The sequence below is a fragment of the Marmota marmota genome, unplaced genomic scaffold, assembly GCF_001458135.2.
Source record: "Marmota marmota marmota unplaced genomic scaffold, marMar, whole genome shotgun sequence".
NCBI classification, from domain to species: domain Eukaryota; kingdom Metazoa; phylum Chordata; class Mammalia; order Rodentia; family Sciuridae; genus Marmota; species Marmota marmota.
The window spans coordinates 1,151,280-1,168,583 of NW_025999898.1; the positions used below are offsets into that span (position 1 = coordinate 1,151,280).

General features: G+C 44.4%; 1 protein-coding gene across 5 annotated transcripts in view; it reads left to right on the forward strand.

Moving 5' to 3' along the window:
• The window catches only part of Osbp2 (oxysterol binding protein 2), a 178,277-nt gene that overhangs the window by 84,379 nt on the left and 76,594 nt on the right, over window positions 1–17,304 (forward strand). The window contains exon 1 of one of the 5 annotated variants that reach the window (XM_048798239.1): window positions 2,560–3,358. The exons of 2 other annotated variants lie outside the window; for them this stretch is intronic. Coding sequence is in view for 1 of the 3 variants with exons in the window: in XM_048798237.1 (XP_048654194.1) it covers window positions 4,153–4,228 (76 nt within the window). In the remaining 2 variants the exon portion in view is untranslated. Of the gene's footprint in view, window positions 1–2,559; window positions 3,359–3,451; window positions 4,229–4,358; window positions 4,769–17,304 lie in introns of those variants that run through there. 2 more of the 5 variants (XM_048798237.1, XM_048798240.1) reach the window with 2 other exon arrangements.

The window sequence follows — 17,304 nt, forward strand, 5'->3', positions numbered from 1 at the left end:
AAAAAAAAAAAAAAAAAAAAAAAAGAAGAAGAAGAAGAATCATTCGAATCATTTGAGGTCTGGAGGCATAGCTCAGTGGTAGAGTGCTTGCTTAGCATGCACAGGCACTGGTTTCAATCCCCAGCACTGGAAAAAAAAAAAATCATTCGACCATATATTCACAGGTTTATTTCTGAAGAGCTATTAGGTTTTTAAGAGCTCCAGGGCACTGCAGGAATTAGCTAACCCAGTGTCTTCTTATTAGAGATATGGAACCTGAGGCCCAAAGAGAAAAAGGAGCTTTCCCTGGGTTGGTAGTTACAGAGCTGGGACACTATCCCAGGCCTAACTTCACATGTGATGCTTTCAAAAATCTAGTTGGTGGTTTGCTTTGTTTCTGAAATAGTGTTATATCAGTTACTGCTTTGATGAAAGTCACAAAGGTGTTTTTCATTCTGTAGAAAATGGATGTAGCTCACCAATCCCCCTCACCATTCCTGGGGGCAGTCACTGGCAGCACCTGTGTTTTTGAGGCACTACTAGGGTGAAAATAGACCACTCCATCTATTTCATGGGTTCCCATTTGCTCTGACATTTGTTCATAACTGTTGGAAGGGTGGTAAATATAGATACTTCCGAACACCTTCTCAGTGCCCATTTAACTTTAGCACCTACTGGCAAGGAACTTGTTCTATGGATTTTCTAGAAACTTAGAGCTTCTTTCTCCCCTGCCAACCAGCAACACAAATCTGCCTAGGCTGCCATCCCTATGGTTGGTTTGGCAGGGTGTGGATTCAGGGTAAGAAGGGGGTAGTAGTAGTAGTAGGAAGTATAAATTAGATAAAATCCCAAAGCAATATTGAAATTATGTCATTCTTGATATGACCTATTTGGGGCTTGGTCATCTTTCAGTAGCACTAAGACACCCTTTGCTAGAAGCTGACATGCTCCCACAAAAACAGAAGACAAGATGTCTCGTAGACTTTCTGGGGTGGGTGAAAAGGGGAGGCAAGGGCCTAGTGCCATGGGAGATCATGGAAAGAGGAGGAAACTGGGCCCAGGTCCCCAGTTTGGTGAGGAGGAACATGTGAGCTAAGAAAGCAGTGGTTGTGAGGAAGTCCAAGGGAACAAACCATGGATATGGATATGCTCATGTTTTCACGATATAACAAAGTACATCTGGAGGGTGGTAAGTGGATTGGTTTGGATTTAACAGCAATATTTGTGATAAAGGAGCATTCTTGGCAGGTTGGGCATAGTTTATTTAGTTGTCAGCAACAGTGGTAGTCATGGTCTGCCCACCAAGATAAGAGTATATAGAAAGGAAGTCAAAGGAAAGGGTCCAAACTATGGGGCAGGTGGAAGAAGAGAGTCTGGGGCTCTCCAGCCTTTATGGATGAGAATCAGTAGTATTTTTTCCAGTTTTTAGGCTTTTGCAGAACCAGAAAATAACAGAACTGAAATTTAATATCTTGCTATGTGGCTTGGATTGTTTCTGTTAGTTCCAAATCTTGAATATTTGGGAGGTCTTCAGTACAAATGTGGGCATGTCAGTGGAAGCTCTGAACTTTGTGTTAGACAGACGTGAAACTCCCATGTTCACTTGGCATCCTGTCCCCCTTCTGATGCCTGTTGACCATTGCCTCAGGAAGCCCACAGAACCTGGTATACCTGGACACTTACTTGTTTCTTGTCTCTGAGAAAACTGAATGGAATGAATTAAAGTTGAGACTCATAAATTACAGTACATTACTTTTAAAAAGATAAAGAGGAAAAAAAAGCTCTTGTAAATAATTTTCAAGTAGAATTAGTGGGTCCCCCACCCCCAGGGATCACATGTGGATTGTAGTTCTTATTCCCTGATTTGAAAGTTGAAGGGGCCCTTGAACCACATCATGTTTCCTGAATGGCAGATGGCCACTCCTGTACCATCTGTGCCCTTCATGAATGTTTTCAGTTTCCCACTTTTTTGTGAATGTTTGAGCAGAGTCCTTCAAGCCTGCTTGGACAGAATTTATGAATCTCAACTTTAATTCATTCCATTCAGTTTTTCTCCTTCAAAAACGTGTGGGGGTGGGGCTCTGCAAATGGTAAAAAATGAAGATGTCTTTGGACTTGAATTAATGAGACAGACAAAGTTGTGCATGCTTTTAAAATAATTAGGCTAGAGTTGCCAGTTTAGTTCAGTAAAGGGAGGGTCTTCTCATTTCTCCAGAAAGGGATGGATTTTGGACTCCAGAAAGGCCTAAGGGAGGTCATCCAGTAGACATTTCCCTAGACAGATTGAGTTATTTCAGACTTCTGACCAGAGGAAGCCCCACATCAATATCTCAGAGAGGAAACTAAGGCTACAGTGGACCCGGTCATGTTGCTGGTCTGTGGCAGAGGCCAACCCAGAACCAGGACTCGCCCATCTCAGTGAGGGACTTTCCTAGCTGAAGACAGGGAGCAGCTGAAGGGATCTGAACAGAAATGAAAAAACGTAGAAGCGGTTCTGCATGATGTCACCAGCCTCCAGCAGTCCCATCTGTTGGTTGATTGACACTCAGTCACCAAAGATGGGGGTGGGTGGATGGGAGGGAAGCGATTCCAGGTGGAGATGGCCCCTGTACCTCTAGTTCGCAAGACAGACTTGCTAACTGGTTAACTCCTTGTAACCCCAGGGCATATGATAGTGGAGAAAACAGGGCTTGAGCCACCGGCCTTCCATGGACCCCGCCCCCGCTCAATCCAGGCCAGGGGCCGGCCCCTCTCTGGCCTCGATTGGGCCAAGATAACGCCTTAAGGCCGGGTCGGGTTCCTGTTCATGCTCTGGAATTTTAAGAAGCCGAGCTGCGCCTGCCACGGAGAGCTCGCCTTTGTCTAGACAGCAGATTGGGCGAGCACTAATCCCTGTTTGGGACAGGTCTTGTGGAGGCACATCCGATTCTCTCGGGACCAACCCAGTGGCCTCTGGCTCTTAGAGCCGGGCCCTGGGGGGGTGGAGGCGGCCTCCTTCAGAGGGTGAGGAGGAAACTGGAGGAGTGAGGACTGGACGCGGCGCGCCGCGCCCCTGTCGCGCTCAGGCTGAGGGTTCTGCCGGCGGAGTGTGGCTCTACTTGGTTTGGCTGCGCTGGGACCACGCGGGCTGGACGCTGTCCGCGGTGCTGAAGCAGCGGCCGCGGCGGGAAGTCGGGACCCCGGCCGCCGGGTTGCACACACCCAATCCGAGGACCGCCCTCCTTCTCCCCGGCTCGGCGCGGCGGTGGCAGCCGGCACTGCACCGAAATGGATTGAGAGCGCGGCGGCGGGAAGGCGGCGGCGGCGGCGGCAGCAGCTTCAAGAGCCTCCTCAGCCTCGGGGCCGGACCCACATCCACACTCGAGAGCCCCTTTCTGGGGTGAGTTGGGGCAGGCAGAGCAGGGATGGGGCAGATGGGGCATGAGATCTCAAGCTTTCAAAATCTCTTTCCCCTTTGTAAAATATTTTCCAGCCCTGATCTTGAGTAGCTGAGGGCTCAGAGATCTGCCCCTGTACTAACCCCAGCCCCCTTTGCCCTTACAAACCAGGGGACAAAGGGTTTAGCCAGAAGTCAGACAGTCAGGAGGCTTGTTCTTTTCACCCTGAGTACAACCCACAGCTCAGCATCAGGAAGGACTGTTTGCCCAGGCTGGTGTCACAGGGGTGAAAGCCTTCCCTCTCTGTGCAGGGGGTCTAGTCCTGGTAAGCCCAACCACTGGAATTCCACCCTGACAGAGGCCAGCCATGTTTTAGCAGAGGAGGGCAGGCTTCAGCTTTCACTGGGGCTGCAAGCAAGAAGTAAAGCCTTTTCCCTATCTCCTTGTCTCCTTAGGCACCTGGCATGCTATGATAGGGCTTCAAGGGCAAGGGTCACTTCTGTGCACCTGGCTGTTGTAATTGAGCTGGACTAAGGCAGAGGTGCTCTGGAGTGGATACTGGGCAGGCACTCCGTGTGTGTGTGTGTGTGTGTGTGTGTGTGTGTTTTCCCAGCACGCAAAGGAGATTTTAAACTCCAGTGGTGACTGCCACAGGAAAACCCTTCTCCATCCTGCCTGTGCCTCTGAGTAAGCAGTTTGGGGTCACGCTGGGCAACTACCCAGCCAGAGGAGCCTTGGGCTTTTTTGGCTCTTAGAGCTGCCCCTTCCTGCCTTGAGCCATCCACTGAAGGGGGAGATGTGTTTAAACTTGATGGGTCACCTCTGTCTTCGATCCTACCAGCAGTCGGTTCCCATCTCCATCACCTGGCAAGGTCAGACAGATAGACCTCTTAACTCCTAGAGTTGGGGGGGGGGCTGCTGGGGGGGCTTTGCTGACTAGACAAAGGAATTTTGGTTGGGGAGGTGAAAGAGTCGAAAGAGTGGAGTGGAGGGACCATCCTCCAAGGTCCAAGAGAGGACTAGTTCTGTTAAATTCCAATCCTTTTGATTTGCCAGTTCTAACCTAGTGGGTATAGATGAAGCTTTGGATCTCGACAGGCTCATGCAGAAGGACTGGGATGTATGTTTTGTTCTGTCTGTCTAGCCTAGGCTGTGTACATCAGAAATTACTCTGGTGGGCAGTCGCCTTGGATGATTGGATGCTTGACAGTGCTGATGAAATGGAAGCAAGGTGGAGATATGTGAGATGATGTGCTGGTTTTAGGGTCAGTGTGAGCTGCAGTGGTGCTGCAGTGCTGATGGAAATACATGCCAGGAGTGTGTTAGCATTAGTTTCTTAAAGCAGACCACTTGGTACCCAGGTACCATTTGTTTCTCATCAATGTTCTACAGAAAGCAAAGGTCGTAACAGGGTAAGTATGATAACTGCATGTCTGACATATACTTGATTTACATTTTTAAAAAAATTTTGTAGTTGTGGATAGACAGAAGACAGAATGCCTTTATTTTATTTGTTGATTTTTATGTGGTGCTGAAGATTGAATCCAGTGCCTCACACATGCTAGGCAAGTTCTGTGCCACTGAGCTACAACCCCAGCCCAATTTACATTATTCTTGAGCATTTTTTCCACCCCAAAGTATTTTTTACCAATTGTATAAGAACCTTGTATTTTGACCAGATTAATGATCCCCTTTAGGGAGTGATTGTCTGGAAGGATAGCTGACTCATGACTATACTTTGACATCTTTGCTGACTTATTTCATAAAAATATGAAGTCCAAAAATATAATGGCAGGCCAGCTAAATAGTAGGCCATTGGTTTTGATTTAGAAAAATAGTGTATTTGAGTTTTAAATATAATTTAAAAATTATATTTATAGAAAAAAGTTTTCCATAGCTAGATCAAGTTGAGAGATATATGTATATTTTTAGCAAGCTGCACACCTGTAATGTAATAAGGCTACCTATTTATATCCATAGTCTGAGCAACTTAAAACCTGCTTAATAATTAAAATGGGCTCATGTTCTCCTCTATAGTTGAAGAAGATATTACTCGAGGGTTGACCCTGGGTAATACTTAGTCCTAGATCCTATTCAAAGTCTCTGTTCAGGAATCCTGCAATTGGTTGGATTCATATGCAAGCCTGCCTTTATGTACAGTTAGAAAAAGTACATGAGAAATATGAGCAGAATCTCTCTGAATTTCTCAAGGCAGAAAATGAAGATGTCATGATGAATATTTAGCAATATAATACATTTTATTTGAGGGGAAAACAATTGATCTTGCATTCCTGATAGAATAGTAGTGTTAAGGATGGTGACAACTGCCATGTAATGTCATGGAATGAAAAGAGGTTCAGCTTTACTTATTGAGACACCTGGGTTTGAATACCAATTCAACCTCTTATTTACTGTATGCCATGACTTAGCCTTTCTGTGCCTCAAATTTTTTTATTTCTAAAATAGAGAAAGTAATACCTACCTTTATGTCAACTCTTAGCATATGATTGGCATGTGGATTCTCAATGTTAATCTCTTGCCATAATTTACCTCCACTAGTATTAGAAGAACATGTGTGTGTTCAGCCAAATCCCCTCAAATTTGTGTTTTTACTCAAAATGTGAGGACCATAAAAGAACTCCAAAGCTTACCTTGGGAAAGTCTGGTCCTATTGGAGTGGTATTCCCAAGGTGAGAACCATCCTTGGGTTGCTGTCATCCTAGGGTCTTGGCTGGCCATCAGTGGAAATTGGGCAAAAAAGACAAAGATATCATTTTTCCAGGAGGAATGAAGCCCCAATGCCTAAGGTTATAACAGGTCTCTATTCAGAGAAACCCCTTCCAGGCAAGTCTTCATGGCTACTGTCCCCCTTGATTGATTGATTGATCTCAATCTCTCTTCTTCTCCCTCTCCCACACTCTTCTCCCCAACCACTGTCTTCCTCCAGCAAAGTGTGCCCTTTCCTCCTGTTTATGTCCTTCATACCCTGTGTTAATAGTAACAGATGCTGGGTAAGTGCTGGCTTTGAGTGGGCTGGCCTCTCCTGCAGTCAATCAATTGTAATGACCCCATGAAGTGAGAACCATTATCATCCTTAATATACAAAATTGGAAACCAAGACTCAGAGAGGATTGGTAACAGGTGCCCAAGGCCAGACTCCAGCACCTGCCTCTCCAGCATGATGGAGAACTTCACACACAATCCAGTGGCATGGAGAAAGGGCCATAATGACCTTGATCTCCAATCTCAAAATTCAGTACTGTATCCTCATACTAAGGTGACAGCACCCCATTGCTAGGAGACAAGAAGAATCAGACACTAGGGCCAGTCAGGCCAGAATCACAATGGGGAGGAGTTAGTGCCTGGTACCCTCTCTTTCTGGCCTGCCAGATCATCCCATCCTCACCCAGGAACGGGGCTTGTGATCCTAGCAGCCCCAGCAGTTAACAGAACTGAGAGGTGGAAGAGCTCTTGGAAATCTACTGGGCCAGCCTTTCTTGATATGAACGAAGAGCCTGAGGTCCAGAGAAGAAATAACTCATCCATGGAGATGGGGTGTCTTTATTTCTCCTTGCAAGATAGGAGCTCCTCCCAGTGGTCTCTGCACCACAAACCCTGTGGGGAGCCTGGATGTTGCTTGTGGCTCTGACAGAAAAAGCTTCCTTAGTCCAGGGACCTCTATGGATTCTTGAGATGTCATTGGGATGGACAGTTCTCTCTGTCCTGAATCCCTTCCTGGGAAGCAGCTCCATCTGGCCTCTGCTAGTGCATGGTTGCCATTTACAGATTTTTACATTGATTTCCATTTCCTGGGGTGATGAGATCATTTAAATGTTAATCAGTCAAATTTCTACTTCTAATGACTTGAGACCTTTCTGTAATCCTGCCTGCTGCTAACAGCTTGGGTACCAGGCATTGATATAAAAAGACATGCTTATTGCCCATAAACTTGAATTATTTACAAAGCCTGTGTGGATCTCTTATAGCTGCTTTGTACACACAGTCTGCCTCAATGGTTATTTAATGAGTGTACCCATGAGCTTGCCTTTTTAATTGAGTGGCATTTCATGATGCTAAACCATGCATTGCCTTGCTCCCTGTCCTGGGTTGCCATTTCAGTTACTGGCTCCCTTCCTCTAGGTCTCCCACCCTGAACCCCAGCCTTATCTATATCTATTTTTCTCCCACATTTTCTCTGGATTCTATTCCTTCCCTTAAGTCGTGCTGCCACTGCCCTGATTCAGTTGTTCATTATCCACTGACTTTTTGCAATATCTTGTACTTGGTCATTTTCCTGCATGGGGCCCCTTTGAGAATTGCCCCTGTGTACCCCAGATAGATTACTATTTCAGGGACATAGATTCTGCTCTTGCAACTGCTCTCCTGATGAAGCTTCCATGGCCCACTACTTCCTCTGGGATGAAGGCAGATGCCTTGGCCCAGCATACAGGGCCTGTCTGCAGGCCTTGGCACAGAGCCAAGGTTTCTCATAAAGCTGGTTCTCTTTCTCTCCAATTTAGTGCTCCTTATCCTACCTGGATGTGTTTCTTTCCTCACCGACCTCCACCAGGTGCGTTTCCAGAGCTGCCTCATACAAGTCGCCTTCCTCCTCTGAACTTTCCTCCCCCTGCCTAGACCCCAACCACTTTTGCTCAGTTGGCCATTAACAGAAACCTGAGCCTTGCTATGTGTCAGGTATGGTACTGGGCACCAGTCATGCCAAAGTGAATGCTGTGGGTTGAATTGTGTCCTTCCTCCCCCAAAAGATATGTTGAAGTTTTAACCCCATGTACTTGTGAATATGCCTTTATTTGGGGGAAAAAAAGTATTTGCTGATAGAATTAAGTTGAAGTCATGCAGGTGGTCCCTATTGCAATATGACTGGTTTATTTATAAGAAGAGGGAAATTTGGACCCAGATGCACACAGAGAAGAAAACAGCATGTGAAGACACAGAGAGGCAAAGACCACAGGAAGACAGAGGCAGAGATTGGAGTGACATTGTCGTAAGCCAAAGATGCCTAGAGATACTGGAAACTCAGATGCAAGGAAGGATCCTCCCCTAGAGCATGTGGAGGAAGCATGGCCCTACTGACAGCTTTATTTTGGATTTCTTGCTTCTAAAATTGCGAGAGAATGAATTTCTGTTGTTTCAAGCCTCCCGGGTTTGGGCAGCCCTAGGAAACAAACTCAGTAAGTGCTAACCCTTCCTGGCCCCTAAGGTACTTAGCATTTTGCAGGGAGACAATCCTGATCTTTATGAGTCAGTGTGGTGAGTGTACCAAGAAAGGTAGAAAAGTGTGATGAGAACTCTGAGCAAGGCCCTTCCTCCAGGCAGCCTTCCATGCCACTTTGCTGGGGAGGCAACTAACAAGTAAGGCTCTCTGGTGGGAAAGGTGTCCCACACCCACTGTCCAGAGAGTAGCAGAACTGACCCGGAGGAAAGAAAGGCAGGTCATCTCAGGCCAGGTGAACAAAGGCAGGGGAGGGAAAGAGCAGTAGGTGGAGTCAAGGCTAGAAGTAGGGAGCTCTAAGACCCGCACAGCTATTAGCTCCCAGTAGACTACAGTTAGTAAAGGAGTTTGAAGTTGAACTTGCCTACTGTTGGTATGAGGGAGTGATGGAAGGGAAATGTCAGGGAGCAGATGATATTTTCAGTAAACTGTCCCTGTGGTAACCTGGAGGATGGATCTGAAGGGGTACACGTAAAAGCTGATATCTCATAAATGAACAAGAGAGGATAGCTAGAAAAAGGGGTGAGCATTTGCAATGATTTTGAGGGGTTTGGGGATTCATTCCATGTAGGGGCTCAAGGACAGGGAGAAACCATAGCAGCAGATCCCCCCAGGTTTCCATTTGGTATCTGGGGACAAAGAATTGTCCAGAGAGGGAAATATTGTCATGAAGGAGCAAAGGAGTGATGTTGGGCTCTGTTGGAAACAGATAGGGGTGGGGAATGGAATCTGGGTGGCTATGGAGGTCTGAAACTTAAGAGGGAAAGACTTTATTCCTACAGATGGAGAAACATCGACAGAAAGATGGGGCCTAGAGCTACGGCTATAGACCCCATGACTTGGGCCCCAGCATGAAATGGGAAGAGAATGGAGGTGAGGATTGCCTAGTAGTGGGGACAAGAGGAGGTTTGGAGAACAGAGGGTGTGTGGCAGGAGGACCGGAAGCAGAGGGCTTCAAAGAGGGTGGTTGATATGACTCAGGCCTTCTACAAGAAAGGCCCTAGGCTTCATTCATGTAGTGCCACTGGATTCAGGGATGACTCTAAGCTACAGTGCACCTGTCATTTCTTGTCTTTTCCTATGTCTTCTGTCAAAATTGCCTACAAAACCCTCTTTCTATTTCTGATACCTTTCCTAACACCTTTCCAGACTATGCTGCCCCAGAGCAGACCTGGTAAGGTAAATACAAGTAGATGCCCAAACATCCCCATAGGTCTCTCTCCTGGGCCTCATGCCTGAGCCACAGCCATTACTCTGAAGGTCACTGGTGCCTATGTCCATGAGCTTCTGCCCAACAGCCTAGAAGCTGCGGGTGGGGTAAGACCTACAGCATGATTGGATAAAAGGTACTTGAACCCTTCTTTGCCCCCCACACCTGGTTGCAGCTGTGTCCCTTCTTTGCAGGGCCCGTCACCATGGGCGGCTCTGCTCCTCCGCCTCATGGGGATTGTGCCACGGGTGCGCCAAATGATCCAGCCTCTCTATGATTGCTGCCTGCCAGGTTTGTTTGTGTGCACTGATGTGGTGGCTTCTCTGATGTGACTTCTGGGCCTTCCTGCCCCCAAACTCACTCATTAAACACCCTCTTTTATGCCTGATCTTCCACTGTTAGAGAATCCTTTGTAGGGTGTCTTGAGCAGGAATTGATTCGAGCATGTTCTTCCAATTGTAATTTATTGAGAAATTACATTCAGTTAGAAAATATAAGATTGTAAACTATCTAAATGATTCTATAATATATAAAATAAAATTTAGTCATCTTTCATCACCTCCCTGCATCTTACCCTCCTCCAAGAGACATGCACACCAATTTGTTAAAATGGTGCTTTTCCAGATCTTTACAAAGCCTTATAAGGACATGCACACCCACACATACATATATACATAAATGAGATCATTTTGTACATACTGGTAGGGAGCTTGCTTTCTCCCTGACCAAAATATACTTTTGAGATCTCCAGATGATTTAAATAGGCCTATATCTCCTTTTAAAAATAATGGCATAGAATTCTATAGTGGATATTTTAGTTAGTGATTTCCCTCTGGATGGACAATTAGGTTTTTTACACTTTATTACTATTACAAAGAGTGCTGTAGTAACCTTCTTTTATATGTGTGTGGTTTTCTATAGCAAGGATTCCTAGGAGTGCAATTGCTAAGAAAGTCATACACACGACAAATATCAACAGACACTATCAAATTATCAGCCAAAAAGAATGTATAAATGTGTATATCCCAACAGTGTGTATTGTCAACCAATATTATTACCCTATCATTCTTTTCACTGTAACTCTGATAGTAAACAGAGGCATTTCCTTGCTCTGTTTTGCATTTCCTTATTACCCCTGATACAAAATACTTTGATCTGCTTTTTGACCGATTGTATGCATTTCGCGATTTGTACATTCATACCTGTTATCACCTAACTCTTTGCATCTCGTGGGTCTTTATACTGATTTGTAGAAGCTCATTCTAGTTCTGATTATATCTTCTTTGTTGTTCATATATTTTGCAAATATTTTCTCTTTGTTGCTTACCTTTTAACTGTTTAATGGTGGCTGAGGTGGTGTAGAATTTTGAAATGTTTATGTTGTAAGATCTACCAATCAGAGATTATTTTTTAATGGGAGGGGGGAGGTATGGAGCTTGGAGGCTTAAAGTATTACATTCTTGACCCTTCTCTGGTCTTTGATTTCTCTTTCACTGTGAACAAAACCCTCAACTTCCATTTTGCCAGCTACATAGCAGCACTGTCCATCCTGCCCGAACTCATTCCAGCTGCCATGAGCATCAAGAGAGAAGCTGTCTTTGACCAGGCTTCATAGTTATTCTAAACTTCACAATTAAACTAATTCCTTGATGGACATTGAGATTAACTCTGCTATGGCAGGCCTTGTCTAGGGCAGTGATTTGGGGGATGCCTAGCATCCTGCCCCTGATGTGGTTCATTTTTCCTAGGCAAGTCAAGTGTCTGTGTGGGCAATGTCATCTTCATGGCTTTGCATAAGAAAGTGTCTTAGCTCAGGGTGCCATAACAAAATACCACAGGCTGGGCAGCTTAAACAACAGATTTTTTTTCTCTCAGTTCTGGAGACTAGAAGTCCAAGATCAAATCAGGTTTGGTTTCTTCTCTTCTTAGCTTGCAGATAGCTGCTTCTTTGCTGTGTCTTCACATGGTCATTCTTCAGTCTGTATTTGTATGGCCTAATCTCTCCCTTTTCTTTTCATTAAACATTTTATTTTAACACTGACAGATTTGCACACATTTGTGAAAAAGAATAGGGATTCCCTGTACCCTTTACCCAGTTTTTCTAAAAGTGACAGTATAACATCACAACCAAGGTTCTGGCACTGATACAGTGAAGAGACAGAATAGTTCCCTTATAAGAACACCAGTCATACTGAATTAGGACCTCCATGTCTTCATTTTATCTTAATTGTCTCTGAAAGTTGCACTGTGAAGTTCTGGGGGTTTGGACTTCAACATGGGAATTTGGAGGCACACAGCTCAGCCGAGAGAGAGAGAGAGAGAGAGAGAGAGAGAGAGAGAGAGAGAATATATGAGCACATTCTGTCTAGGTGAGAATGGGGGAAGTAAGGCTTTGAGAGGCTCCTATACTTGTTTAAAGTTACCTGGGGAGCAGGCTGCAAATGTGAACTCAGACTCATTCATTTGATTCCAAGGCCCAGACCTTCCCAGGTGGCCTGACTGGTGTCAAACCTGTTTGGGCCCACTCCCCTGGCTTCTGCTTTCTGGTTGCTAATCCATGTGCCTACCTTTCCAGGGTCTCGGAACTCATGTTCTCTGAACAAGGTACCTACTCCTTGCAGGCTCTTTTCTTTTTCCTTTTTCCCCTTGGGATAGAGTTTCAAATTATAATTCAGTTGATTGAATGTAGCTTGTTACATTTTTCATCACTATGGGAAAGATTGCACAGGAAGAATATTTGGAATATAGGAAATTATCCAGTGATTTCACAGCCTCACAAAACTGCTTTTGATTTTTGCACATTCCTTCCTCTTCCCTCCTCTTTGCATGTGCTTATATTTCCCATCTTTGGCATTCTGGTAAGCATGGTACTTCATACTTTGCCTTTCTCACCCCACATTATAGCTAACACTTTCTCCATCTTTATAATGGTAATTTTAATGGCTGCATAATATTCCATGGAGTTGACGTCCTCTAATGTTTTGAATCATCTGTCAATTGTTGAATACTTGAGCTATTTTAGATAATGATGCCATGAATGTCTTTGTACAAAAGCTTTTTGCTTTTCCTGAATTGTTTCCTGAGGGAAAATTCTCAGGAGTCAGATTATTGCGGCAGCAGCAACATGAACTGTCCCTTTATGGAATGAGCATTCTGATGTTCCATGCCACCAATATGTAAGCACAACAGCTTCCTTATAATCTCACCAGCAATAGATATTAATAAGTAAATATATTTTGACCATTTTAATGTACTTTGAAAGGGTATATCAGAGCTGTTAATTTGTGTTGCTTTAATAAGCAACAAAAAAGGGGGAACATTCTGCAGTAGGTTCATATTTTTAATTCCTTTGGTTATCATTTTCTTTTCTTTTTTTAAGAATTTAGCTTTCCGGCTGGGGCTGTAGCTCAATGGTAGAACACCTGCCTGCACATGTGAAGTACTAGTTTCGATCCTCAGCACCATATAAAAATGAATAAAGATATTGTGTCCATCTACAACTAAATAAATATTTTAAAAATAAGAATTTAGCCTTTATTTTATTTTATTGTTGTTGTTGGTTTTGTGGTCCTGAGGATAGAACTCAGGGCCTCACCAGTGCTAGGCAAGTGCTCTACCTCTGAACCACAACCCCAGACCCTCATTTTATTTTTTTTTAAATATTTATTTATTTATCTTTAGTTTTCGGCAGACACAACATCTCTGTTTGTATGTGGTGCTGAGGATCGAACCCGGGCCGCACGCATGCCAGGCGAGCACGCTACCGTTTGAGCCACATCCCCAGCCCTTCATTTTTTAAAATATTTTTTTAGTTATAGATGGACACAATATCTTTATTTTATTTATTTATTTTTATGTGATGCTTAGGATTGATCCCAGTGCCTCACTCTTGTGAGGCAAGCAATCTATCACTGAGCCACAACCCCAGCCCTCATTTTCTTTTTTTTTTTTTAAAGGAATAATCGAAGTCTAAAACATGAACAATAATCCCTTAGGAATTTCAGCTCTTTAATTATCTTAAGGGAGTTCTTGGTGAAAGTACTATTTAGACTCAAACAAGCAAAAAGCCTTTTAGATAATAACTGACTTAAATAATCAAATGGGGCCGGGCAGAGGCCAATGTCCTTTAAGCTGCTGGGTGGGGCTGACCCCTCCAGGTGACCCAACCCACAGGAAGACAGCCCCTTCCAAATGCATGGCAGGATTCTAGTGCAGGTCCTTGCTTTCCCCAGGACAAAGCCTGCAGAGAGGCAGCCTCCACCTCTTCTGCTGCCCCTAATAGCAGAGGGCACTTGTGGACAGATTCCAGCCAAGGCACCAAGCCTCGCTTTTCCTTTTTTCAAATTGACTTGAATGGTGTGCTTTCTCCTAATCCTATTTTTTTAAAATCTAAATAATCAATGATAAATTGAATTTTTCCCTCAGAAGCTTATTTTAATTGCCTAGCAACCTATGATCATAAATTGCTCTTGAATTAATTATTTGGCTTCAGTGGAAAATCATTTATTAATGAGGATGGCATTCAGCACCTATGCATGGCTATTCTTAGAACACTGCTGCTTTCAAACCCTTCATTCTTGATCTAGCTCCACAGGGAACATGCATGCCTGACAGACCCTTGGAGAACTTGATTCTCTAGACCCACATGGAGCAGATCAATGCCTTTCCATGGTAGGTCCCAGGCCCTCATCAGTGATGAACCTGAGGCCTGGAGGGGGAGACATGCATCCCCAAATTACAGTGGTTGAGGGTTATCACCAACTCAGGTCAGGAAGCCACCACTGGGTCTTGCTCCACAGGACTCTCAAGCCCATCTTCACCTCTGCGCCAAGGTTAGGGCACAGGTGCAGAGGAAAAGGGGGGCTGCAAGGTGTGGTGTGTGCCAGAGATGCAGACTCCAGGCAGAAGCAATGGCACTTGGGAAGGCAGGATGGTGGTGTGGTTTGATTGACTGGGTCAAATAGGGCTCTTAGTGAGTGACTAACCTGCTTTCATCAGTCAGTTAATTGATCTTGTCATCCTGTGCCCATTCATTCTTTGTGCACCTACCATGTGCCTGGTCACCTTGAGGCTAAGAATGGTGGGAAAAGGTCACAGTCTCTGCTGTCAAAGAGTTAACAGTCTTGTGTGGGAGATAGAAAAATAAAGAAGAACCCCATTAGGCTGTGCTGTGTCCTGGAAAAATAAGAAGCTCAGAGCACTCTGGAAGCCCAGATTTGAGGAAATTCACCTGTGATCCTATTATTTTAGTATATCCGTACATGTATAGTTTTTACTCGGTTATAATAATATTGTGGATTTTCCTTTTTTTTCCCCTTTCAATATTTTGTTTTCAAGTTATTTCTGCAGAGGCATCACCTATATAAGTTCGAATGGCTCCATGGTATTCCATGAAGTTGATGAAATAACCATTCACCTGCTGTTGGAATCTTAGGTTGTTTCTAGGATTTTGCAACAAATGGCATTGAGTACTGAGTGTTTTGCTTCTTTCCCATTGTGCACTTGTGATGATCCATTTTATCATACTGGGCTGCAGTTGTAGAGTACTTGTGGTTCTTACTGCACTGCCATGTAGCCCCCAAAGGCCTTGTGCTGATTCCTGGGATTTCCATAGTACCTGGGGGATTTGTTTCTCTATTGCTTCCAGTATTGAATAATGGAAATGTGTGTGCACATGCACACACACACACACACACACACTCACATCCTGATATGGATATATGAATTTCAGTTGAATGGGTGTGTGCACCATATTACTGAGCAAAGGATGAAACATAGTGGAAACGGAGTCTGATTAACAGTGTTCTCTGGTAGTAAGCAGAAGTGAGGAGCCTAGCTTCTAAGGAGGCTCTTGCAGCAACAGGAGCCCAGGTAGGATGTGACAAGGAAACTGGCTATTGTAGACAGAAGAGAAACTAAAGACTTTGAGTTGAACAGATCAGCTGCCCTTGATGTAGGGTCAGATAGAAGCTAAGAGGGAGGGTTGTAGCTGCCTCAAGGGTTGCCAGCTCAGAGTATTTGGCGTAAGTGGACCTCAAGAAGGTCTCAGAGTTGGTGCACTCAGTTTTAGGTCACATTGAGGGTGACTGGGGACCAGAACCTGGAGCTTTTCAAGAGTCACTCGGGATGCATTAGTGCAGATGGGGTGCAGGAGGGGCTCTGGGGCTCAGCCTCACCTACACAGGATGGGAGGGGACCATGCAGGATCAGGGAAGCTGGTAGAGCAGCTGGAATTACCCAGAAGTCATCTTATGTTCTCTTTGCCTTCTTTGCTGTTGTCAATTAAGACTTTTCAGGTAATATCTTCTTGAAGGACAAACTGGCATTCTTCTTGATGACAGTTCAACTAAGCTGAAGACTTTTAAGTATTTTGCATGAGCAGAATCTGATAATTTTTTTATGTGACTTATAGTGTAAAATAATTATTTAGAAAGTGGAAATTTGTGTATGTGTGTGTGGTTTAGTGGGACTAAATGATATTCTTTCGAATTTTTTCTTGACCATTTCACTTGCTTTCTGGGTTGTCTTTTGTTCCCTAACTTCTCAGGTACACTGCTGTAAGGGGGTGGTGGTGGCTCTGGGTAGAGGTGGTGGTGCCAGGGATCACTAGTTGTGAAGCCAGGCATGTAGTACTGAGTTTCTCTGCCCTTCCCTCCCTCAGCTTTCAATACTGTGGGCACAGACCTGCATTACATAGATTCTTCCAGTTTTCAGATTCCATGATATCATAGTGTCTGGTTAAATATCCTGGGTTGGGTTTATTCCTGCATATGCAAATCCTCAAAAAATTGCTGGGCACAGCAGCATGTAACTGTAGTCATAGCTATTTGAGAGGCTGAGGTGGGAGGATCACTTGAGCTCAGGAGTTCAAGACCAGCCTGGGCAATATGGGTTAGATCTCATGTAAAAAAAAAAAAATCACCTGTATGTTTGGAACATTTTCTCAAAGCATTTTCTTATGAGACCTCTGGTTGTACGTGAAAAGGAGTATCATGCTTAAAGGACCCCACAGAGCAGGGTTCAGAATTTGGCCTCTCAGAACAGGCAGGTTCCCTGGGCAACTCTCATAACCCTGGGTAAGTCTCTCTCCCTAACAGCCTTAGTATCCTTATCTGTATTAAAAGTGTGTGTGTGTGTGGGGGGGGGATGTTGGTGGAACCTCCCTAACAAGGCTCTTCTATGAGGATTGAGTGAGTGAATGGCGCAGCCCAGTGCTTGATGTCCAGTCAGCATTCATTTCTGGGAACCATTTCCATCATTATTATGCTTTTCATTTTGTAGCCAGAAAACCAAAGCCCAAAATGGTTTAATGCTTTATATCCCCTGGGCCAGTACTCTCATGTAATTGCTGAGGATTAATTCTCTCAGTTGCTTCAAAAGCCTGGAAGGAATTATTGACCCAGCACCACCTTCCCTAAGTCTGTTAGACATTAAAACAGGAGCTCTGTTGTGTACTTGAAAATCCTTTAAATTGGGGAAAATTGATTCTGTTTCAATAAATTACA